This window comes from Syngnathoides biaculeatus, chromosome 13 (assembly GCF_019802595.1).
Source record: "Syngnathoides biaculeatus isolate LvHL_M chromosome 13, ASM1980259v1, whole genome shotgun sequence".
NCBI classification, from domain to species: domain Eukaryota; kingdom Metazoa; phylum Chordata; class Actinopteri; order Syngnathiformes; family Syngnathidae; genus Syngnathoides; species Syngnathoides biaculeatus.
Window position 1 is genome coordinate 4854635 of NC_084652.1, and position 25013 is coordinate 4879647.

At 45.0% G+C, this 25013-nt stretch overlaps 2 protein-coding genes across 2 annotated transcripts; one reads left to right on the plus strand and one right to left on the minus strand.

Moving 5' to 3' along the window:
* Positions 1-311: 311 nt before the first annotated feature.
* Positions 312-3120, minus strand: zgc:113531 (uncharacterized protein LOC541359 homolog). The gene is made up of 3 exons (XM_061839925.1): positions 2567-3120; positions 1435-1564; positions 312-1366 (listed from the first exon to the last, which is right to left on the minus strand). Exons 1-3 carry the CDS (start codon positions 2915-2917, stop codon positions 1179-1181), a joined length of 669 nt encoding a protein of 222 aa, XP_061695909.1. The 5' UTR covers positions 2918-3120; the 3' UTR covers positions 312-1178.
* Positions 2945-24900, plus strand: ccdc24 (coiled-coil domain containing 24). Its single transcript, XM_061839561.1, has 10 exons — positions 2945-2968; positions 3270-3368; positions 4122-4283; positions 11554-11717; positions 16676-16771; positions 16846-16944; positions 20795-20849; positions 23091-23154; positions 23299-23395; positions 23527-24900. Exons 1-10 carry the CDS (start codon positions 2945-2947, stop codon positions 23864-23866), a joined length of 1200 nt encoding a protein of 399 aa, XP_061695545.1. The 3' UTR covers positions 23867-24900.
* Positions 24901-25013: the final 113 nt, after the last annotated feature.

A 25013-nucleotide genomic window follows, 5' to 3' on the forward strand; every position in this document is an offset into this window, starting at 1 on the left:
TTTTTATTCTTTGTAATGATAATTCAGTGGTACAATTTTTTGCAATTATTTTACCATTGGATTTTTTTTGCCTTTTCATTAATTTTCAATTTTTTTGTAACCTATTTTGATTTTTTTTTTGTTTTGGGGGGGGGGGGTGTCATTGATTCCCCCTTACAGAATGCGGTTGACCTCCAAATGTGGATTGTCGGGCCTGGGAGGGGGTTCACACTCGTGTCATGGGAAATATAAAAAGATGCTTCAAATGGGAATATTTTGTAGCAGTCCATCCAATATTGGACTGAAAGGAGCCTTTCATTCAACCCAATCAATTCACCTTGACGAACCGTCCGAGCTTTATTACACAGGAGCAACCCGTTCCCAAATTCCATATACAGTCCAGTACTTTCACGCTACAGCATCATTGATTTTTGGAAAGTGAAAAGTGTGAATTTTTATTTCCATGTGGTGCAATTACAAATCCGGTCAATTCCTCTCCAGCGCCGCTCGACGTTCACATGCCGACGCGAGAAACGCCGAGGACGGCTTAAAACTGATTTATTGCTTTGCTAGACAATTAGCTGAATGGAAATCGCAACACGGCGGCGACCTGTGACAGGTCTATTACGCGGCCTTATGGTACGATTGCCCTTTCAATGCTACGCTACACTTTTTGGTGAAAAACTTACCGTAATTCTCGGCCTACAAAGCGCACCTGTTTATAAGCCTCCGTACAGAGTTTAACGCTAGCGCCGCGCTTATAACCAGGTGCGCTAATGCTAGCGCCATGCTAACGCTAGCGCCGTATGACCGCACAAACCGCGGGGTTGAAAGCGTGCGAAAAGTCACGCCTTGTGGGACGGAAATTACGGTAATTATCCAAATGCATTCGAGTTTTTGTGTGAATGGTACAGTCCACCCCAGAGCTAATGTAAATGGCGCTGTCTGTCCGGTCAGACTCCAGGATGTAGACTAGGCCGGCCAGGCTAACAAACTGGATGTTGTTTTATGAACTTTTGCTATTCAGTACTTTTCTACTTCAGTTTGGCATCCGTGCCAGAAAAGAACCTAAAATATTCAAGAATCTTTACAGGACTTATTTAGCACTTCTCTCAACATTTGAATGCTCGTGTCTTAACTACAAACTGATGGGGGGAAAAAAACAAGTCTTTGGGGTATTGGTTAGATGACGCCCGATATCAATTTTGTGTCTGGAACTGCTCGGGCGTGCAGTTCCTGAGCCGGGAGCAGGTGGCCAGGCGGTTGCCCTCCCAGTAGCCGGCGTCCTGGCCGTCGTGGCACCGGCACTTGGTGCAGGAGTCCACCCAGACGGGCTCGCCGGCAGGAATCACCCGGCTACGGGACGAGTCCACGTAGCAGTTTGGACCTGGAGGGAGTCGGAACGAGTCGAGACTTAGACTAAGGACGAGACCTGTCAAAACGACGAAAACTCACCCTCTTGGCACTCGGGGCAACATTTGCCGGGCTGGTACACTGGGTTGACGCAAGGCGGGGGGGCGCAGTCGGCCACCAGACAGCGGGCGATGCCGTCGTTGTCGCACGTGCACTGCTCGCATTCGCTTGGCTACACACACACACACGTGCACACAAATATGAAACAGACACTTCATTAGGTACAGCCGATCAGTTTTCAATACTTCTTCTGTCGTATTTGCTCTAAGTCTCAATAAATGTTGACAGTAAAGTCGCGTTAATATTTTTATCTACAGAAATGCAATTTTTTTTGGGGGGGGTGGGGTAATCATGAGTGTATTGCACCAACTAGCCAGTAGGTAGCGCAACCACACTTCCAGTGCATGATGAAAAATTCAAATGTGGGTGTGATATGTTGTGGTCATTGATGTTTTTTTTTTTTTGCGGGGGGGGGGGGGGCACTCCTACACATTACACAATAGTGTAGGGGAGTCTGAAGAAGTTTACAGTGTGTTGCCTGTGGGCGCTGAGAATGTGCAAAATCAAAATGAGCCAAAATAGCTCCTTCAGTTAAAAGAAAAATATTAAGTCATTCGATCTTTATGACATTAATCAGGTTATAAGTAAATATGTAATGCAAGTACAATTGTGCACTATTACATTGGAATGTATTTAATTGTAATTTCTAATTACTGTAGTTTACATTTCATATTTTGTAGGTTTTTGTCATTTTTTATTTGATCTGGTTGTTTGCTTATTTTAACCCTTTTTGAATATATTTAAATTTTTCATATAAAAAAATCTAAATTGTCATTTTACAGCAATTGTGTATTTTTTTCAATTTACATTTTTTTTATAGATTTTTAAAATGTACTGCAATTTCTCAATGTACAGTGTTATTATTTAACAGCTGATTTATTTTCCAATGTATTTTTTTTTACCATTTTTAATGTGGTGTTAATTAGCTTGCAGTGATTGACATTTTTTAATGTGCTGCATTTACATATTTTCATTGAAATCTCGATACCCCTGCAGTCTATTGTATTTATTCAGTGACTAATTTTCAGTCAGTCAATTTTGACACGAACATTTAAATAGAAATAACATTAAAAATGTAACTTTTCCTTCACGAGCTCTACAGGGGCTTAATTACCTGAAAGTTGCGCCCCAGGTCGTAGACAACCCCTCGGTACTCGCAGCCGATTTTCTCGCAGCGGGGGCAGCAATCGCTCGGGTAGTGGCTCACGTGGATGCACCCCGCCGGTAGGCTGGTGCACTCGGTGCGGGCGCAGGCCGAGCCCTCGGCGGTGCACTCGCACTGGGTACAGTGGTCCGAGTCCAGGAAGTACCACTCCCCCAAGTAGTAGACGCTCCCGTTAGCCTCGCAGGTGCTCTCCGGCGACGGCGACGGCGGCTGCGGCTGCTGCTGTTGGCCGGACACCGAGAAGCCGAAGGCGGCCTGGGTGCTGAGGAGCACCGCCAACAGGAGCCGACTCGACAACATGCTTGTCGAGCACAACTCATGTGAAGAATGCACTCCAGGAAAATTCAGTGGGTAAACTTCTTTTTTTTTTTTTTTGTCACATTGTTGCAAAAGCTGACTTTTTGTCTGGAGTTTTGCTTTAAAAAAAAAAAAAAAAAAGTGGGTGGAGCCAATAGTGTCCCACCAGTGACCCGTTTGTTAGTTGGCTTCTCTGGGGCACATTTGGGAACACTTATGACGTTTTGACCCCCTCGTCTGTCACTTTACTACTTTTTAGTGACATAATTAAAGTGACGACAGCGCCTGACGTTCAAATAAAAAAAGATGTACTGTAGTCCATGTCCAAATATGGGCGCCATGAAATCACCTGAAGCGAGAACTCGCGAGACTTCCTCCCCCCCACCACCATTCTCATAGCAACCAACATGTTAGCCTTGGATACCACCAGAGTCGTGCCAAACCCGGATTGACGGTGAGTTATCTTTCCCTTCATTCTGCGTGGAAATATAACAACACAATATGCTTTCCATAGTGTCGAAATGTTTTTATTTCGATAGTGTTTAGTTCATATGTGACGTCACATGTGTCAAGTTTTGTCGCGGATTAGCCTGAATGCTAACTGGCAGCTAGCTCAACTTTAGCTTCAACTTGTTTCTCGAACCTTGGGCAACCATAAGAAAATTTACTTACTAATTAAAAACCGCGTGTGTTATTGAGGGTGGTAAATTGTCAGTGTAGACCCCCCCCCCCACCGTGCTCAAAAAGTTCCCTGAAATTGACATAATGAGCTTGCCCAGATAATTATAATCACACTTATCCCTCCAGCTGTCTTTTAACCATTGGCGTGGACGTTTTCCCCATCCACATAACATTCAGATCAAATTATTAGATTATTTTTCCCAAGGTCAACAGGCTCCTTGCATTAGTTAACCCATTAAGTGCTGTATTAGTAGTTCGTTAACAGAACAGTGTGCTCGTGGCTAGTGTGTATGCCTCGCCGGTTGCATGGGTTTGAATCTCAGCTATGCTTGCACAACCCCAAAAATATTAATTCTAGATTCTTTGAGGACTAAATTATCATTTTTTTTGGTCACACACCCTCCCCCCTGTAAATGAGGAAGCTCTTGAGTAAAAGATGAATGCGATATCGAAAGGGCAAGGTATCATCTCCGAAGATGAATCTTTAGTTTTATGTATTTATGACGCGTCCGTTCCTCAGCCACAGACTGCCACCCATATGCAGTCTAGCAGCGGGAACCAGACTTGGTGCCCGGGTCCGTCTCTGTGGAGCCTGATCGTTGAGCACGTCCCGCGGTCCGAGATGCCCAAGATTCACGCCACGCTGGGCCGCTCGCTGGTCGACACGTACACGGAACTCCACGCAGAGGTGAGTGGCATTATTTTGGAGAAAAATTACATTTTTTTTTCTAAAAGTTCAAACTCACCAGGCACCTTATTTAACTACATGATCAGGTTTAAAGACCATATTTTCCTCATATAGCCGCTGGAGGGTTTATTCTTGCCGGTTCATTATTTTAAATCATTTTGTTCCACATATAATTAAATTGTATTTAAATAATACGCTGAAACCTGCAATGTTGTACACCGTCTGTGACCGGGGGCTAATTTAAATCCAAATTCCCCACAACAATTTCTTCCCATACGAAGTCATATGAAGTGAATTGACCAGTCGTGAAATCTTTATCCTCTGGTTATTATGTAACATGTCAACATTCATAACTGGCTTACAAATGTAAAGAGATTTTAACCACTGTATAATGACACTAAAATAAAACTACTGAAAATATTTGATGGCGAAGGAAGAGGAAACATTTAAGATGTGCTCAGTGAAATAAATGTTTATTGCAATTATCCATCCCTACATTTTTTTAGCTGCTTATCCTCACAAGGGTCGCGGGGAGTGCTGGAGCCTGTTCCGGGGAGGTGGCGGGGTACACCCTGAACTGGTTGCCAGCCAATCGCAGGGCACATAGAGACAAACAAACACACTCAAAATCACACCTAGGAGCAATTTAGAGCGTCCAAATAATGTTGCGTGTTTTTGGAATGTGGGAGAAAACCAGAAGGCCCGGAGAAAACCCACGCAGGCACAGGGAGAACATGCAAACTCCACTCAGGGATGGCTCGGATCGAACCCGGGTCCTCAGAACTGTGAGTCATACGCTTTAACAGCTGATCCACCGTGCCGCTATTAGTTATGATATGACAATTTGAAATCTCGGTACAGATTTGGACAATAATCATGAAAGTTGACAAGATTTGCCTTCGCGGGCCACATAAGATCATGTGACGGGCCGGATCCGGCCCCCGGCCCTCGAGTTTGACACCCGTGGTTTAAACTGATCAAACTTGCCCGTGTCAGCGTAAACTCACTTTTACCTGCATGGGTTAAAATGCCAAATTATTCATCCCCCTTTGAGACCAGGTCTCTGTTTTTTTAATAGGATTCCTTCTCAGAGTGAATCAACTTTATCTCACCTCAGCAGTCCCGCGAGTTTAACGAAAAGAAAAAAAAAACTCGAGGATTGCAAGTAGCTCCGTGGAGCTGTGCATACTCAGCAATTACAACTCCCAGACCGCCTAATAAAAGCCCAACTCGGTTAAAAGCGGCACCGCCGTCCATATGTAAGCCGGCCAGACGTCAATATTTGCACGAGGGCCCGCTCAACTCGGCTTATTGACCCCCGCCCGAGACAGATTTGCCGTACTGATGACAAGTCCTGATCGCGGGATCGAGGTCTCTTACGAGGGTGGATCTAAGAATCCGACGGGAGTTCGGAGGAATTGGGAACAAAAAAATAAAAATGGCAAGAGCCTACGAAAGCATTTGAGCCGGCCTGCCAGGAAAGTCTGAAAACAAATCGCACCTCAGAAGAACTCTTACGAAACACCCAAAAATATTTATTCCACAATTCTCTTGTCACACTCTTCTGCAAAAGTATAGGAACAGTGAGGTCACTTGATTTTTTTTTTTTTTTTTTTTTTTTTTTTTTAGCACTGGTTTGGATTTGAATTTTGGGTCCTTGGTTGACGACAGTCCCGACGTACGTGGGTTTTATTCGAGGTTCCGAACGCTGCACTTGGAACTATTTTGTGCAGCTGCGTAAGAATACGCCACAAGAAGGCGTGCTCATTTTTCTCATGTATTTGTTTTTGGCCCCCCGTGTAGACATATATACAAAAAATACTTTACTCATTTCCCACTACCTTGTTTTTGTAGCCTTATCATCATCATCCATCCATTTTCTTTGCCGCTTATCCTCACGAGGGTCAGGGGGAGTGCAGGAGCCTATCACAGCTGTCAACAGGCAGGAGGCAGGGTACACCCTGAACTGGTTGCCAGCCAATCACAGGGCACTTAGAGACAAAAGTTTGCACTCACAATCACACCTTGGGTCAATTTAGAGTGTTCTATTAATGTTGCATGTTTTTTGGGATGTGGGAGGAAACCGGAGTGCCCGGAGAACACCCACTCAGGCACGCGGATAACACGCAAACTCCACACAGTACGGGATCGAACCTGGGTCCTCAAAACTGTGAGCCCCACGCTTTACCAACTGATCCACCATGATGCGTGGTAGATTATATTCACCAAGATGTCTGAAAGTTAACACTTTCTAAAGTGTTCCATAATAATTCATCAAAACTGTGCATTAGACTTGTACTTGTATCAAACGGGTAAAAAAAAAAAAAAAAAAAAAGGCAAAGACAAGGTAACAAATAGCATCAGAGTCACAATGTTATTACCGTGTAATAAACAAATATCCAGACAAACCCACACAGGCACGGCGAGAACATGCAATCTCCAAACAGGCGGGTCCGGGATTGAACCCGGGACCTCAGAACTGTGAGGCCAACGCTTTCCAGCTAAGCCACCGTTTCGCCCATATATACATGGTCTTAAAAAATGTAAAAAGTTGAGACATCAATCATCGCTATTACACAAAATATTTGGAATGCCCTGAAAAATAAGAAAAGAAAAATACCCTGTCATATTGCAGATTGTGATGGATTTCCCATTTCCCCCTAAAACAAAACAAAAATCGTCCCTTCATTTCTTTATGTGGCAAAAAAAAAAAAAATCTCATTGCAAACACCAGACGCATTTTTTGTGTCTCTGGAAGTCTTTTGTTTTTTTTTTGTTTTTTTTTTCTCCTTCTGTACATTCCGCCACCCGCCGCCTCCTTCTGTTGATTCAAGTGGTCTCGCTGGCCTGGAAAACAACTCTCCACAAAACACCCAACCAATAAATAAATAGATTAATAAAGCAGACTGACATGTACGTGCAGTTGGTGTGAAGGTGACGGCCGTGCTGGGGGGAAAAAAAAAAAATCGCATGAATAAAACGTTTCATTCGAGGCATAACAACACACGCAGATGCACAATCGGAAGCGCATTAGCACCGCAATTATTTCATCAACTTTAAAGGCCTTTCTAATGCAGAAGACGATAATCGGCGCCAATTAAAGGTCTGGAGAACGGAAATCAAACGAGAATGACGCAGAGTGAATCAGTTCATATGCAAATCATACAAGGTTGCACGGGCGCGTACAGAAAGAGACGCACAGCAGTGTGGAAGAGGCTAACCCCCCACTGTTGATAAGACTGCTAAAAAATGATTTATCTTCAATAGCGTATGCGGGCGGCACGGTGACTCAGCTGGAAAGCCTTGGCCTCACAGTTCTGAGGTGCCGGGTTCGATCCCGCCCCAACCTGTGTGGAGTTCTCATGTTCTCACCGCGCCTGTGTGTGGTTTTCTCCCGGCACTCCGGTTTCCTCCCACATCCTCCAAAACATGCAACATTAATTGACCCCTCCGTGGATATTGCGCAATCCGCGTCACTGACCAATCAGAGGCCAGAGATCTGCATAAACCAAAGCCCGTTTTTGCTCCCGCCATTTTCTCAGACAGCATTGCATGGTCCAGTATAGGTTTAGTTAGCGTTTTATCGCGTATTAGGGTTATTTAACAAAAAATATGGTTAAGAGGTGTAGTCACGGACTTTGTAATAGTGACGACAGGTATCCTGAAAGGCTAGTTGGTGGAGTTCGATTCGTACCCTTTCCAAAACCGAAGACCCAGTACGAAAAATGCCTTTGATGGATCAAACTTTGTGGAAGACCGCATCATCAACTAAATCCATCTAATATCAAACGGAACACATGTTTGCACGAAGGTATGCCCTATATTTGATTTTCAATACATGTCTCGTATAAATGAATTCGACGTTCTTCGCTAGCATAACACTGCTGCGTGTGAACGATTGACACTTGTTCTTTGTTGAGCGATATTTAGCGATAATCGGACTGCACAAACGTGTCGGTTTCTTGCTGGCTCGCGGCCGAAGCTTAACCAGACGGTGTTTGCACGAAGATTTGCCCTATATTTGATTTTTAATACACGTCTCGTATAAATGAATGAGACGTTCTCCGCTAGCATAACATTGCTCCGTGTGAATGATTGAATGAAATCAGAAGCATGGTGTCTCTCTCAGTTAAGAATGTATTGTATTTAGAATTTATAATATATCGTTGATTTGAATGAAATCAGAAGCATTGAGTCTGTCTCAGTTCAGAATGTATTGTATTGTATTGGCCATTTTTAGTGTTTGTCTTACGTCAGCGCACGTGGCGTGACGTCACTTCAGGGGGCGTGGTTAAGTGCCCTGTACGGAGGGGTCAATTGGACGCTCTAAATTGCCCCTAGGTGTGATTGTGAGTGCGACTAGTTGTTTCTATGTGTCCTGCGATTGGCCTGTGTGACGGACTGAGCGCTCCCCCGTGCTGAAAAGTCTCCTTGTGATGAATGCGCATGCGTTACTAACAGGGGAACTCTGGGTACGTAGCAGATGCTTACTGGGAAATCCCCCGGTCTCATAGTTCCCCTTCTTCTACATAGAGGGAGCTAACATATGTTATATCCCAACCCTAACCTTAAATCAAAAGTTGATTTAAAAAAATATATATACACATATATCTACGTTCCCTGTGCTCATCTTCCTGGGACGTCCCCAGCGAACATGAACACTCGGTGACAAGTTGTGGAATGACGCACGTTAAAGCATGGATGGGGATGTTTCAGACTGGCCGGAAGTTTACAAAATATAAACGCATGCGCATTAATCACAAGGAGACTTTTCAGCACCGGGAGCGCTCACACCGTCACACCGGCAACCAGTTCAGGGTGTACCCCGCCGCTACCTGCCCGTTGACAGTTGGGATAGGCTCCAGCACTCCCTGTGACCCTTGTGAGGATAAGCGGCTAAGAAAATGGATGGCTGGCGTGCGTGTGGAGAGGGCGGGGGGACACATTGCTAAATTTGAGGGGATGCTGGCGCAGGAATTTCGGCTTCACACTGAAGGTCGGACACTTCCTGCTCCAGAATGCTGCTGAAAAGAATTCCAAAACCATATTTTTGGTACTTAATAGGGCAGAATCGTGGATGTGTGGTTAGCATGTCTAGCTCACACTTAATCGCAAGTTTGCGTTGTGTTTTTCTCCGATTACTGCGCCTTCCTCCCACATTCCTCAAACATCCATTTACATTCAGGCGTTAAATGTAAATGGTTGTACGCGTACGCCCAGAACGTACCCCGCCTCTCGCCCGGATTCAGCCGGAGGTAGACTCTAGCAACGCCCGCAACCATAATGAGGCCGGCAAGCAGTAAGGACTGACGTATTGTCTGTCCCTGACTATTTCTCCCGCAGCCTTGTAATGAATCCCACACCTCGGTTGGCCAATATGAAAGGTGTACGGCGGCCCCTCCGTTCCCCCCCTTCCGCTCCCTCGCGTCAAGGTCCTACATTGTCTACGGCGGGTAAATTAGCCTCGGCGAGGCCACTCTCCCTCCTTTCAGATCTCCCGACAACCAACCAAAATAAACCCCGCCGTGTATTCACAAACCCGGTGCGATAATTTGGCTTTTGGCAGCGCTCCCCCTTAAAATAGCTCCTGCATGAGATCAACTGTTTTTATAGCACAAGGAAGAACGGAGAGAAAGAAAAAGAGAAAGAGAGAGAGAGAGAGAGAGAGAGAAATCCACTCATCAGCCTCCGAGGCAGGAAGCCTTTCACATAAACACCGCAGACGACAGCCGACGGCCCACAAACGAGCCCCCCCGCTAGCCGCCTTCGTGTAGATTTGCGTGCGGTGCCGCACACACACACACACACACACACAGACGTGCATAATAAACGTGTTTTCAGCCCTTCCGGTATATTCCTTTGACGAGACGTTTTTACTGAATGGGGTCCAGCGTAATAGACAGGCAGCAGGTGCGGATGAGGTGTGAACGGTAGCCAGGCACATCTGCACAAATTTTTTTCAGCCTTTTATATTTTCCCCTTATTATGTTGTTATTTGTTTCCAAAGCACACTTCAAGAGTTTTATTGTTATTTTCCAGGTATTTTCAAGAGGCCGAGTGTAGGAATCGTGCGCCTTTTTGGGTAACGCGCAGAGTTTAAGCGGGGTTCACACGTATCATTAATCGGGATGATTTTTGGCATTTATCACCCCTTCCGATCAGTAGAGGCTTTTGGACTGCGAGAGATGATCACAAATGATTATCTTTTGGTGTGGGGGGTGCGTTAGGGCTAATTTTCTTCGCCGATCTGCTCAAATCGTTCAGGCCGTTAACAACATTTGCAAGCGTAAAAGGGTTAGCCGAGCATATCGTTGTGCGTGGCGTTCTAACTTCGTCACCTTGACTACAGAACACATTATATGAGCGGCAACATGTTACAAATTTGTTTTTACTGCACCTTAAGAAAAACAAGTACAAACAAAGTACCGTAATTCCCGGCCTTCAGAGTGCACCTGCTTAAAAGCCTCACAGAGTACATTTGGAAAAGAAATACTATTTGGTACATACACAAGCCACAGCCGTTGTAAAAGCCGCAAGTGGCCACATTGAAACCGACATTGAAACATGAGATATTTACAAAGACGGTACACAGAGAATTTAACACTAGTGCTGCCACGCTAACACTAGCTGTGCTAACGCTAGCGCCACTGTGCCTCTGCGTTAACGCTAACTCCGCCACGCCAGCAGGGCCGGTTAAAAAAACAACATACTGGTAAAAATCACTTAGACGCAGCAGTAACACGCTAGCGCAGCGGTAACAGGGCCAGACCTGTAAAAGTCACTTCCTCGGCACATATAGTCCACCGGTCTCACTATTAACCTTTTCCGCTCGATTGCCCCCTTACGGCCGTTTGGAAAAAATGCACAAATTAGCCGCATCACCGCATACACCGCAGGGTTGAAAGCGTGTGGAAAAAAGTCTTGTCTTATAAATCGGAGATTACGGTAAGCGATTACACGCAAGTGCACTGACAACATTCACGAGCTGCCCACAAGCGTTTCCTCGAAATTGTGCAATTGTAGATCTGGATTGATTAATTCACGGAGCGCCTCCTCACATCGCCGTCATCCCTTCAAATTCAAACAAAACTAGATAATTGTGTGAATGCATTTGATTCCGTTGTATCGCACAAGTGACTAATTAGAGAATCGTTAATATTGTCTCGCGGCATCTCAACGAATCCATCAGCTGATTGCAACGGCGAGAGCATCGACCGCGTGAGGTTTGCCCTCATTGATGGGTGTCGCCGTCCCCGTCCTTCTCTCGCAGGCAGTCATGTGGCACAAGATATGGCAGGACAGCCCGCAGCCGGGGGCCCCGCTCCCCCGGTCGAGGGGCCCCCTGGCCGACCCCCCGGTGATCAAGGAGCTGGTGAGGGCCGAGGTCCGGATGCTGCTGGAGAGTCTCCAGGAGAAATTCCTCAGGGAGGGAAGGTCGGTGCAACGGTGCCATGCGCGAGCTGCCTCTGGTTTCTCTCACATATATTTGAAAAAATATATATATATATTTTCTTTTTTAATCCGAGGTTGGGTGTTGGGACTCTGCCTCGGATTTGAACCCGTGCCGTCTTGTAGAACTGTATCATCAGTCCAAGATTCAGATACATTTAGAAAAATGAGAACATTGATGTATTTGTGAGTGACAAAAATAAGACTTTGGCTATTAGGAAAGTAGTTTTGTTTGTTTTTTTTAACAGGGTGCAGATCATAGTGTTTTTAGATCCATAGTTTGGCATACTTGGGGTTTCAACTATAAATGAGAGGAAGTTATTGACATTTTTAGGGGAGGAGACATTCAATATTTGCATATTTTTAACATTGGTGTCTGGGTTTGGTCCTGATCGCCATGGTTTCCTGTACATAACCTCCGTCATAAAAATGTCAATTCAAGTTTCATAGATATTAAATTTTGTTGCTCACCTCATTGAATTTTTCCAAGCTACTATTTTTTTTTAATCCCCAGCACCTGGTTGTTATTTTTTGTTCGTTTGTAGAATATTGTTCCATACAATCGCAGTGGCCAAGCCTTGTGAGTGGCTGGGCTGGTATTACAATATTATTACTTTGTTATTACCGTCATAATGAGCCCACACATAACTTGCTATTCGACCGCGTTTGGAATTCAAACAGCCACAACCCCTTTTCTGGCCTCTCAGTATGCCTCCTTCAGAACAGTCGACTGATTTGTTCTCAGCCATTCTTGGGTTTTTCGGAGCCATGACCTGCAGCTGGGCAATCCATCACTGCCAGATGTAGAGAAGCATCCCCAGAACATAACCGAGGCCCTCAATCTTTCACATTCAATAGCGTTTCTCTGTTTGCTTCCTTTTTGCGTCAGCCAACAGAAGATTTGAGTGACTTGCGAAAAGACGTTTTGGTCCAGAAGATGTTCTGCATTTGTAACTTGTCAGTGTTTAATTTGGCCAAGTTCTTTCTCGCTGGTTGTTGTTTCAGTGACCGCTGTGGATTTTACAACAATTATGACCTGGTTGGGTTAGATCTATAGAAAGTTGATAGATAGCAACTCTCTTTTCAAGTAAAAGTGGACAGAAAGTCCTCTTCATGGAGGTGTTTACTTGTAATTTGTCTTCTCCAACAAGTCTTGCTTTGTCCCGACGTCTGAGACGCGAAAGGACGATAAGCCCCCCCAGTCGTCTAGTCACGTTTTCCCTCCAACAAAGACGTCCATAAAACACGATTCTTTGCTCCTTTTGTCAGTTACAAATGAGACGGAAAAGCGTAGGAACAAAGGTTTCTGGGAGTAAGGCCGCTATGATTCAATAAGTCACTTAAAGGGAAAAAAATTCTGCATTTCTCGGCCGACGGAAGCAACTATTGAGACGGATTTTGAGTCCACTTATTAAAAAGAAAATATGTCCGTGCGCTAAGTGGCCAGCTAAAGACGCGATAAGCGAAGAAACATTGAGTCATCGCGTAGTTTAACGCAGCCTTTTAAGTGCTCCCACCGACATCTTTGGTACTCTCGGGCTGTTATTTTTTTTTTTCCTTTGTTTTTTTTATGGAGGAAAGTTATCAGTGTCGTAAAAATCTAAGGAGCGGTTATAAAAAAAAAAAATGCTAATTGATGTTTGCCATTTAATTTCTCACCCCAATAACTGCATCGACGGGCGACCAGCGCTTGGCAAACGAATGGATTTTATTGGAAAACATAGAAGCGAGTCATAAACCTGCTTTCCGAGTGTGTGTCTGTGCGTGTGTGTTTGTGTTATTAATTCTCCCGGCAACTAATTTGTTGCTCGCCACCAGGAATGTTCACTTGTGAAACCTGCGACAATATCCCAACAGGATGTTCCCTCCTTTCTTTTTTTCTCGTTTCGTGATTATTTATTCCCTGTAAAATTGTTGACTTCCTTTTTTCTACTGTGACCATTCAGCTTTTAAGATGAGGACACAAAACTTTGTTTTACTTTTTTTTTTTTTTTTTTAAGACTTGTTTCGAGAAAAAAAAACATCCCATGTGACATCCTTTTGTCAAAATTCCTTAAAGACAAAGAACTTCTGTCATATTTCCACCCTATCATTACCGTGATGGTCATCAAGATGAGCCCCCACTACTAGTCCAGAACACGAAGGGGGGAATAAAAGCAAACGGCCACAAAGACACCAAAAGCACAGAATGTGGTTTTATCCGTGTACATCGTACCTTGTCAATTAGTGTAGCCGATCTGTGCACGTGGCGCATGCAGCGGACACATTGCCAAGCTCAAATGCCCAGCCAACCTTTTTGAAACGTGTAATGCGCATGCCGCGCCAGTAGCGGGCGATAATCCTTTGGAAAGAAACACTGTGCACTGCGACTTTGGTCATTAATTCAACTCCACTGAATACTTGTAGCGAAATGTAGTATTTTAATCACGTATGTCAGGGGTGTCAAACATTGTTGTTCCGGGTTCCCTCAGAGGGCCGTTCTGACTGTGGAGCAAAAATATTTAATAATCCATCCATATTCTGAGCCGCTTATCCTCACAAGGGTTCCGGGAGTGCTGGAGCCTATCCCAGCTGTCAACTGGCAGGAGGCGGGGTAAACCCTGAACTGGTCGCCAACCAATCGCAGGGCACATAGAGACAAACAGTCAGAGTCACAATCACACTTAGGGGCAATTTAGAGGTTCCAATGAAGGTTGTTTTTGGGACGTGGGAGGAAACCCACTCAGGCACGGGGGAGAACATGCAAAGTCCACACAGGCGAGTCCGGGCTTGAACCCGGGACCTCAGAACTGTGAGGCCAACGCTTTACCGGCTGAGCCACCATGCTGCCAATGTTTAATCATCTCATCATATATACATAATCAATTTATGAGTCTCGTTTTGGAGTCAGACATCAAGGCTAATGTGTTTTTTCAACTATTTGGTAACACAAAAATGCTTGTAATATCTCAACTTTATCATTTATGATACATGAAAATTAGAAAATTTAGTACAGATTTGTACAAGAATCATGGAAATTCACACTTTAGATTTGGCTTCGCGGGCCACACAAAATCATGTGGCAGGCCAGATCTGGCCCCCCGGGCCTTGAGTTTGACACCTGTGGTGTACGTTACTACAGCATTACGTTACTTCACCGTTATTTTGCTCAGGTGCCGCTGATGTGCTGTTTCCAAATGTTTCTATGCGTAGGCTCCAAAGCACTGTTATGTAAGCCTACGGCCAAACTGATGTTTTTTAAACATTTTTAGTTTTCAGTTTTTGTTTTAATAACTTTCCCTGAACTCATTCATTCCAGACGCAGAGACTTGAGAAATAGTTTTCGTGGTGCACAGTGAAGTCTTGTAGAGCGGTGGACCTGCAATGGGAAATGTAGCCCATTGTTATTTACTGTGGGAGCATTGCCAGAATGTATTTTTGGCCCACAGATGGGCCAGCACAGATCTCGTTTTTTTTTAACTTGGCTGAGTGTGCGCATTTTTATGAGTAATGTTCCTAAAACTGACCTATATAAGATGAGAGTAACGTAATTTCTGGGCGATAAGCCGCAAATTTTTTCACAAGCTTTATACTCTGCCGTTTTTGAGGTGATGCGGCTCATTTGTGCATTTTTTCTAATGGCTGCAACGGGGCACTCGAGCAGAAAGGGTAAAAGTGCGACCGGTGGAATATATGTGCCAAGGGAGTGGCTTTTATCAGTATGTTTTTTTTTTCTACCAGCCCTGTTAGCACTATACTAGCATTAGCGCTGTGCTAGTATGTTGCTGCTGTGTTACTGCCGTGTCGCACGGATTTTTACTGGTATGTTTTTTTAACCGGCCTTGCTAGCGCCCCGCTACCGTTAGCACCACGCTAGCGTGTTGCTGCTGTGATTTGGGTATTTTTTTTTTAACCTGCCCTTTTAGTGCTGTGCTTCTGTGTAGCATCCGCGGCTGTTTTTTTTTTCTTTAACACCGGTATTTTTTTTTTTTATTTTTTTTTTTAACCAGCACTTTTCGTGCTGCCGTGTTGTTGCCATGTTAAGCAAAGGTATTAAAACTTGGAAAACTTTCTGTGTACCGTCTTTCTCTGTAAATATTTCATGTTTCAAAGTGGGTTTCAATGTGGGCACTTGCGGCTTGTGGATGTACCAAATGGTATTTCCTTTACAAATGTACTGGGTGAGGCTTATAATCAGGTGCGCTCCGCGGGCCGGAAATTACGGTATTTCATTTTGTTACTTTAGGTGAGTTTACCGCTTTTCTGTCATCGCAGAAGCATCTAGCAACGCAAGCAGTTCTTCCGCAGCTATTAGCGTCTCTCTTTCCTTGCGGGCCTATCGTGTATACAAGCGTATACAAACTAATTACCAGTGCGTCTTCACAGTCAGTAGCAATCGGTGGGAGGCGGGGTTGGGGGGTGGGGGGGTTGTCAAAGGCCTAATGCCATTGAGTCGCTTGACGTCACACCCGCGGGAGCCAAGGGTGGCAAATGTCCAACTTTTTTTTGTTCTTGTTATTGTTTCTTTTATTATTTATTTCTTCCAATTTGAGCCATTTGTACGAGCGTCTGCGGGGGTGTGCGCCTTGTAAAAGTCGACTGATTTATCTCATCGGGCCCCCCGCCCCCGCCACCGCCCCCCTGTGTGGTCTTCATCCCCCGAGGCAGCCATCTATTCTCCCACGCACACATCCACACAAGACATTCAGTATCTTTGTGATTTGTCTGCGGGTGGAAAACACTCATTTTCTCTAATGCGGGGACAATAAAACCAAGCAGGCTGTTGGCGCGCCTGCGGCTGCTTGCTTTAGTTGCTTTGTTTTCCCCCTTCGGGTGTTTCCCGAATATATGATGCCGCCGCTCAACTTTTGCATTTTAAAGTCGATGTTTATAAGGCTCATAATCATGGCTGGGCTCCTCCGTTATTTTTGTTTGGCGTAGCAGATGCTGTTTTGTCATCGCAGGCACGACGAGGAGTTGTTAGCGCGTTATAACGCCAAGACCGTCAACTTTGCCCTCGGTCGCCTTGACGTCGGCACCGAGCCCAAAGAGGAACTCAGGTGTGGGCGAGCGACGCTGCCGTCGAATGATTCTCACAATGTCACCGTTTCACCTTGGCTTTTCTCTCGTGTAGCTCGCGAGCTTCTATCCAGTCGAGCGTCCATGTGGAGATTGAAGCGATGAAGGATCATCTCAATATCACCGACATCAGCAAAGTGGTGCAACAACTTCAGTAAGTCGGACCTTACCTACATTCGGAGCATTTGTTTTACTCTGAAGCAGATTTGGACACTTTAAGAGTTAGTTTTATCTCTTAATGACTCAAGTAGGGTAGGGTTAACATAATTTTTCAGATCAAACTTGCGTTATAAGAGTAAATTGCCTGTCACAAAACATTAAAAACGAAAAATTGAAGTACTTTAAATCATTTTTGCCACATGTTCTGCTTCAATTCAAAGGATATTGTTCTGCTCCCTATAGTGTGTGCATCTTGGCCACCTGGGGGCAATATAAAACAAATTCATATACGCTGCACATGGAGACGATAATATAGTAATATTAGTTGTTCTCCACAGAGGATAAAGAATCTATTCCTGTGAGTATAGTTACATAGCTCAAATGCCCTGTACACAAATCAAGTGACAAAGGTCATCTTGAGGACGGATGATAAAGTGACATTTATAAAAATAAAATAATAAATAAGTCACTTATCGGCACAGTGGAGCAGCTGGTAAAGCGTTGGTCTCACAGTTGTGAGGTCCCGGGTTCAATCCCGGCCTCGCCTGTGTGGAGTTTGGACGTTCTCCCCGTGCCTGCGTGGGTTTCCTCCGGGCACTCCGGTTTCCTTTCAAAAACATGCAACATTAATTGGACACTCTAAATTGTCCAAGGTGTGATTGTAAGTGCGCCTGTTTGTCTCAATGTGCCCTGCGATTGGCTGGCGACCAGTTCAGGGTGTACCCCGCTTCCTGTCTGTTGACAGCTGGGATAGGATCCAGAACTCCCCGTGACCCTCGTGAGGATAATTAGCAAAGAAAATGGATGGATGGATGGATGGATGGATGGATAAGTCACTTGTGTCAACTTTTTGAATTCCTTGGGATTGACCCACAGTCCCTTCGCGATCGACCCATTTGGTACCCCTGCGGTGGACAAATATTAATTTCCTCTCGTTGGACTAGCGAACTGTAGGCGTAAGAAGACATACGTTTGAGAAACGGACAAGCTGTAAAGTACCTATAAGCCACTGTAATTTCCGGCCTATAAGACCTGACTTTTTTTCACAAGCTTTTAACCCTGCGGTTTATGCGCTGATGCGGCTAATTTGTGCATTTTTTCTAATGGCCACAAGGGGGCACTCAGACAGAAAAGGTAAGAGTGAGACCGAATATATCTGCCGTGGAAGTGACTTTTACCGGTCGGGCCTGGTTACCACTGCGCTAGCGTGTTACTGCCATGTCTCAGTGATTTTTACCAGTATGTTTTTTTTTTTTTTTTTTTCAAACCGGCCCTGTTAGCACGGTGGAGCTACTGTTAGCATTTGCGTCCGCGGCAGTGTTGGCGTTTAACTCTCTGTGTACCATCTTGTGTACCACATCTGCAATATCTCGTGTTTCAATGCGGGCACTTGCGGCTTTTACACGGCTGCAGTGTATGTATGTACCAAATGTTATTTCCTTTCCAAATGTACCGGGTGAGGCTTCTAACCAGGTGCGCTCTGTAGGCCGGGAATTACAGTATACTGGCTGTAAATAGAAGTCTGCAGTCTGGAAGCGTCACCAAAACATCACGTCCGAGCATGCTGGATTTTTATTGTATTGGACTTAATTGGTTGTTAAACTCAATGAGTGGAGTGTCAACTCGTTTTCTTGCCTCAGTTCCCCCCGCAGCTGTCCCAGACAGCTTTTGCCGTTTCCTCACTCTCCATCCTTCCTTTTCTTCCTCCGTCCCTCGCTTCAAGGTTCGCGTAGCAGCGCCGGTCAATGGGGCTGCCTTGGAAGAGGGCCCGGCCCGTTCCTCTCTGTTTTCTCCCTCCCTCTCTCGCTCCCTCTTCCGTTTCCCGACTGGACCAGAACAAAGGGGTCCATTGTGAGAAAGTGCGTCCCCGAGCCGAACGCCGGGCGGTCGACGACTCGAAACCGGAGAGCGACGACCTCTTCCTCGGGAAAACGACTTATTTGTCCTTGCTTTGTTAAGCCGTCTCGCTCTGACTGTGCGCGCAACTTTTTAATAGCAACTCATTTATAGTGTGACTGGGGACCCGCAGTTTCCTACATGACCTAGATTGCAGCTTTTGTCTCGATAGATTTCGAATGAAAAACAACTGCGGAATAAACGCCTTTGAAAAGGCTTGCTTTTCATCTGCACTCCCTCCCTATCGAAGTACCGAACTGCACAAATACCTTTTTACCTCTCCTGATTATCTAGTCACATACCTCCCAATCCACCTACCGAATTTTGTTGAGTGCGCCTCGGCAGCCGCACACACACACACACACGAAATAACCGACCTTCTCATCTTACCGTAATTTCCCGCCAATAAGCCGTGACTTTTTCCACACGCTTTCAACCCTGCAGCTTATGCGGTGATGCGGCTAATTTGTGAATTTTTTTCTAACGGCCGCAAGGGGGCACTCGAGCAGAAAATGTAAGCGTGAGAGCGGTGGAATATATGTGGCGAGGAAGTGACTTTTGCCGGTATGTTTTTGTTTTTTTTAACGGCCATGTTAGCTGTGCGCTAGGGTTAGCGGTCAACAGAAAACAATCACACACACAAAAAATGAGCTCAAGACAAATAAACTCAATCACATCCCCAGTTATTAGGGTAACTATAAACCACATGACCGCTGTTCTGTTTTTTTTTTTTTTTACTTTGCGTTTTATATACCATAATTTCTGACCGATAAGCCGCGACTTTTTTCACACGCTTTCAACCCTGCGGTTTATGCGGTGATGCATACTCACTCATCCAATCACAACTCTGACAGCCACCGTGACTGATTTTGTTATTGACGGTCACGAGGAGATGATGCAGTAAAGGGGGGTTGGGGCCACGTCTGCTTTGCCTCGTGATAATTTTGCCAAACTGTGACTAAACACGACATCAAAACCAACAGAATCTGTGCCTGCGGTCTCAAACTAGTGGCCCGTGGGCCATTTGTGGCTCCAAAGATGATATTTTTTGGTCCCCACCTTTCTTTGAACGTTTGTTAGTGCGGCCCTCAAACTTTATATGAATGGCAATTTTACAGTGTTGTATGGGGGTCTGACGAACCCACCAATCACGGTCACAGAAGTCTCGCCATGGAGTTTTATTGGTGGTTTTGCACACAACTCGTTTACACCAGTTTCCTTGCTTAGTTTGTTAAAAAGAAGAGACTGCGGCCCACTCTCAGCCAGAATGTGCCTCCAGCGGCCCCGAAATTAAGTTTGAGACCCCCGGATTTATACCAACAGCTCAGCGACATTTGGCAAAACTCAAATCCACAACCGCCAGTTCTGTCGTGACTGCACGGATCCAGCAATTTTGAGTCAGTAAACACCAAAGCGCCAAGTGCTACGTCAGCCCAGCGGGCAACCAAGCAACGGACTTTCCTGACAGCACAAAAGGCCCCCCCACGGAGCGTCGGCACTTTCGATGTAATGCCTGTGCTTTGCTGTTCTGTCAAAATATTTATTGTTTTACAACCACACTGCACCGCCGCGGTACGCCATCATTAGAAATGTTGACGTGTACGTACAGGTACTACACAGTACATTGTGCATGTCTGTGTGGAACTGTGAACTACTTACTCTGCTTTTACTGCATTCTTAAGGTCACACTTGTGTTTTAAGATGTTTGTAAGCGCTTCTGTGCTATTACAGTGTTTCAGGATCATATTTATGGTTTAAACATCAATTATTCTCACTCGGGCACTAAAATGATGTCCAACACATGCAGACTTGCCTAAATCTCACTAGCTAGATCCTGACCACTGTCACTACTTATCTGACATGCAGTACTTTTGTACCCTAACTAGCTAGCTTTGTGACATCTCCAGCCAACTGGCGACCTCCTCACCTACCACTGTAATCATTTTCAGGTCTATCCTGAGCGAAGAATGTGCTGCACTGAAAGCACAAGTTAAGCACACACAGGTAAGACAGGATGGAGTTGTGAATTATTCTTTAATCCTCTTTTGTTTTAATCCCTCAAGCCTTCAACTACGTATTGATAACCAGATCATATTTTTTTTTTTCAATGGGAGCTGTTTGAAACCTGCGCGGATTCCAGTGACTGTGAAACCTATTCTAATCCCGCTTTTTTTTCCCCCATACACTTCCATGTACGTACAGTGAAGAAAATAAGTATTTGAACACCCTGTTATATTGCAAGTTATCCAACTTAGAAATCATGGAGGGGTCTGAAATTTTCATCGTAGGTGCATGTCCACTGTGAGAGAGATCATCTAAAAAGACAAATCCAGAAATCACAATGTATGACTTTTGAAGGATTTATTTGTGTGATATAGCTGCAAATGAGTATTTGAACACCTGAGAAAACCAATGTTGATTTGCCATTACAGAGGTCAAACATTTCCTGCAGTTGTTCACCAGGTTTGCACACACTGCAGGAGGGATTTTGGCCCACTCCTGCACACAGATCTTCTCTAGATCAGACAGGTTTCTGAGCTGTCGCTGAGAAACACGGAGTTTCAGCTCCCTCCAAAGATTTTCTATTGGGTTTAGGTCTGGAGATTGGCTAGCACACACCAGAACCTTGATATGCTTCTCACGGAGCCACTCCTTGGTTTTCCTGGCCGTGTACTTTGGGTCAAAGACCCAGCCATGACCCATCTTCAATGTTCTGACTGAGGGAAAGAGGTTGTTCCCCAAAATCTCACAATACATGGCTGCCGTCATCCTCTCCTTAATACAGTGCAATCATCCTGTCCCATGTGCAGAAAAACATCCCCCAAACCATGATCCTACCACCCCCATGCTTCACAGTAGGGACGGTGTTCTTGGGGTGGAACTCATCATTCGTCTTCCTCCAAACGCGGTTAGTGGAATTATGACCAAAAAGCTCCATTTTGGTCTCATCCGACCACAAAACCTTCTCCCATGACTCCTCTGTATCATCCAACTGGTCATTGGCAAACTTAAGACGGGCCTTGAGGTTTGCTGGTTTAAGCAGGGGAACCTTCCGTGCCATTACTAACAGTCACCTTGGAAACGGTGGTCCCAGCTCTTCTCAGGCCATTGACCAAGTCCTGTCATGTAGTCCTGGTCTGATTCCTCACCTTTCCAAGGATCATTGAGACCCCACGAGGTGATATCTTGCATGGGTCTCCACTCCAATTGAGCTTGACCGTCATGTTTAGCTTCTTCCATTTTCTAATGACTGCTCCAACAGTGGACCTTTTTCCACCAAGCTTCTCGGCAATTTCTCCGTAACCCTTTCCAGCCGTGTGGAGTTGTACAATTTTGTCTCTGGTGTCTTTGGACAGCTCTTTGGTCTTTGCCACGTTACAAGTTTGAGTCTTACTGATTGTATAGGGTGGACAGGTGTCTTTATGCAACTAACTACCTCACATACTGTAGGTGCATCTGATTCAGGATCATACATGGAGTGGAGGCGAACAAACAGGTTGTTGAGGGTCAGAATTCTAGCTGATAGACAGGTGTTCAAATACTTATTTGCAGCTGTATCACACAAATAAATCGTTAAAAATAATCATACATTGTGATTTCTGGATTTTACCTCTCACAGTGGACATGCACCTATGATGAAAATTTCACATCCCTCCATGATTTCTAAGTGGGACAACTTGCAATATAGCAAGGTGTTCAAATACTTATTTTCTTCACTGGATATGTGCCGCTTAAACGCATGCAGGGCCTCACTTCGCGGCATCTGTGCGCGTTGCAACCCCCCCCCCCCCCAACCCAGGTAGGGGCAACGCACGTCTGTAACGCTGCTGTCATACTTGTCAGGGTTATGACTTATTGAGGCCAGATGTTGCCGTAGTTGTAGTCCCAAAGGGAAAAGACAAAAAAATAAAAACATGTTGTCTGGGTTGTGAGAATGCTTGGCTTCGTTTGGAAGAAATACACTTTTATGATCCACTTGCGAATAGATTCCCCCACCACCACCACTACACACAAACACACGCTGCTTGTCATTTTTCTCTGGATATGAATTTCTGAGGGCAAACTATGACGGAAAACTTCTGTTTCAGCGTTTAGCAGTTCCACGCATAAATTCCTCTCCACCCTCTGAGTTTATTTTTAGCCCGTCCAATGCAAATGTCTTCAGCGCTCACAGACCTTTTTAAGTTATTCGCGTAGTTAATATATCATCGAGTATGGACTCCATTTGTGTTTCATGCTTTGCAGGAATTGATCAAAAAGCAGTGCAGGAGTCAGGATCAGGCAGCCAACAGCGAGCCGACCCTTGCAGGTAAGCGCTGGCAGAGCTAATGCTGCCATCTAGCGGCACAGTGACGCAATTGACTGCGTTTGAGTCTCAGGTACAGTGCTGTAATATTGTTGATATAATTGGCATAGTTTTCTGTTTCTCTATTGTTTTAACTACTTTTTTTAGACTTAAAAGAGCTAAGAGGGGCTATTCAAAAAGACTTAGAGCTCTACTGCACGCCTCCCTCGCGTGTTGGGGAGAAAAGTGCGAGACAGACGTTCAGGTAAGCCGCCAGGCACGTTACCGGGGTTATTTTCATTTGATCAGAAACCCGAAGCTGTGATCACTTTTTCTCTATTTCAAGCTGCTTCAGTTTTGTCAATTTGTGTCTCTTCTTGCCATCATCGATCGCAGGCTGTCGACCGGACAAAAGAACTCTGACAAAACCTTATACACATTAACTTCTACCTCCCTCCGAAGGCCACACCCCCCCTCCACCCCGCCACACTTCAACTTCCACGGCCCCCTAAAGCCCATCGACGCCTCGGAGACCACCTCAAGGACTTCTCACCAGCACAAAAGCGCCCCGTCAGCGTCTCGACACAGAAAGGTCCGCCTGAAAACCGCCGCGAGCGATCCGGCGGCGACGGAACTTTCGCGCGCAGAGGACGATAACTCAGATTTCCTCTGGGGGCTCCTCACGACCGCAGATAGCTCACCCTTCTTCCCCCCGCAGTATCTGCAACCCGGGTAGGAAGTGGGAATTATGGACAGGTTAAATGTAAAACAAGTTTTTGGCACGTCCTCATGAGGAGTCCATCAGTTGCAGTTATAGCTCATCTGTTGCGTACCACGGTTTCTCAACTGGACGTTTGGCCCAGCGTCTGTTGGGTTCAAGGCACTTAAGGACATAAAGTCGTCCGGGACTAGATTCACGCGCACTAAGTTGTTCGACATGAATCTTAGCGTCACGCTAGGAAATAATACTCCGACTCCACTCCACTTTTTTTCCCGGCAACAAATCTCTGCCAGCTTGGATTAAAAAGGAAATGTATCATAATGGGTATTGATCTTTATTTGCCAAGTGCTGTATGTCAAAAACAAAACAAGGAATTCATCTCCGGTAGTTGGAGCCGCACTAGTGCGCCAACAGAAAGTCAATTGACAGAATGAAAATGCTCTATGGATTTCTTGGAGACGGCTAAATATAACATTGTATATTTGATGTGTAAATTATTAGTATCACAACGTAGCACCCCTGCTTTGTTCCCGAATGCACAGTGACCCAAAGCACACACCGCTTTCATCGGGAATTTGAAGTTCTAAGGCCACGCATGATGGATGCTGATACATTTTCCTTTATTTATTCAGGATTTCTTTTTATTTCATTGTTTTCACGAATGACGTAGAATAAAAACTAGACTGCGCACTCTGCATCCAACTTTGGTTCCGCCATGGTCGACAGGCTCTAACTTCTGGTCAGGTCAAAAAGCATGGTAAACAATACACTTTGTTATGGAAAACGATGCGATAAATCTATACAGTACTTGGGATGTTTAGGATCCCTAGGGACATGAATATAATCTAAACCTTTGCAGCATGCCCAGGAAGGTTTAAAAGATACATTGACACATACATATGATAGGTGGAGACCTTCATAATATTGTAATGATATATTTTCCACATTCATAGTAAAAATAATTACAAAGGTGAAACTGAAACACACTTACCGGTGAATAGTTACTTCTTTGCGACCACCTGCACGGTTTTGACAGCTAACAACGCAACAGGAATTAACGATATTGAACCAAAAAAAAAAAAAAAGCTATAACTTATTCAGTGTTTTTCCCTGACCGGAAGTTGAAACCGAATTACCACGTGAAAGGCGTCTGTGCTCAGGC

Coding starts and splice junctions, on each gene's coding strand:
- zgc:113531 (XM_061839925.1), bottom strand. CDS start 2,917: ATGTTGTCGAGTCGGCTCCTGTTGGCGGTGCTCCTCAGCACCCAGGCC. Junction 1,565..2,566: donor ACCTGGGGCGCAACTTTCAG/GTAATTAAGCCC, acceptor GTGTGTGTGTAG/CCAAGCGAATGCGAGCAGTG. Junction 1,367..1,434: donor TTGCCCCGAGTGCCAAGAGG/GTGAGTTTTCGT, acceptor GACTCCCTCCAG/GTCCAAACTGCTACGTGGAC.
- ccdc24 (XM_061839561.1), top strand. CDS start 2,945: ATGCACTCCAGGAAAATTCAGTGG. Junction 2,969..3,269: donor ACTCCAGGAAAATTCAGTGG/GTAAACTTCTTT, acceptor AATCACCTGAAG/CGAGAACTCGCGAGACTTCC. Junction 11,718..16,675: donor AAATTCCTCAGGGAGGGAAG/GTCGGTGCAACG, acceptor TTGTCATCGCAG/GCACGACGAGGAGTTGTTAG.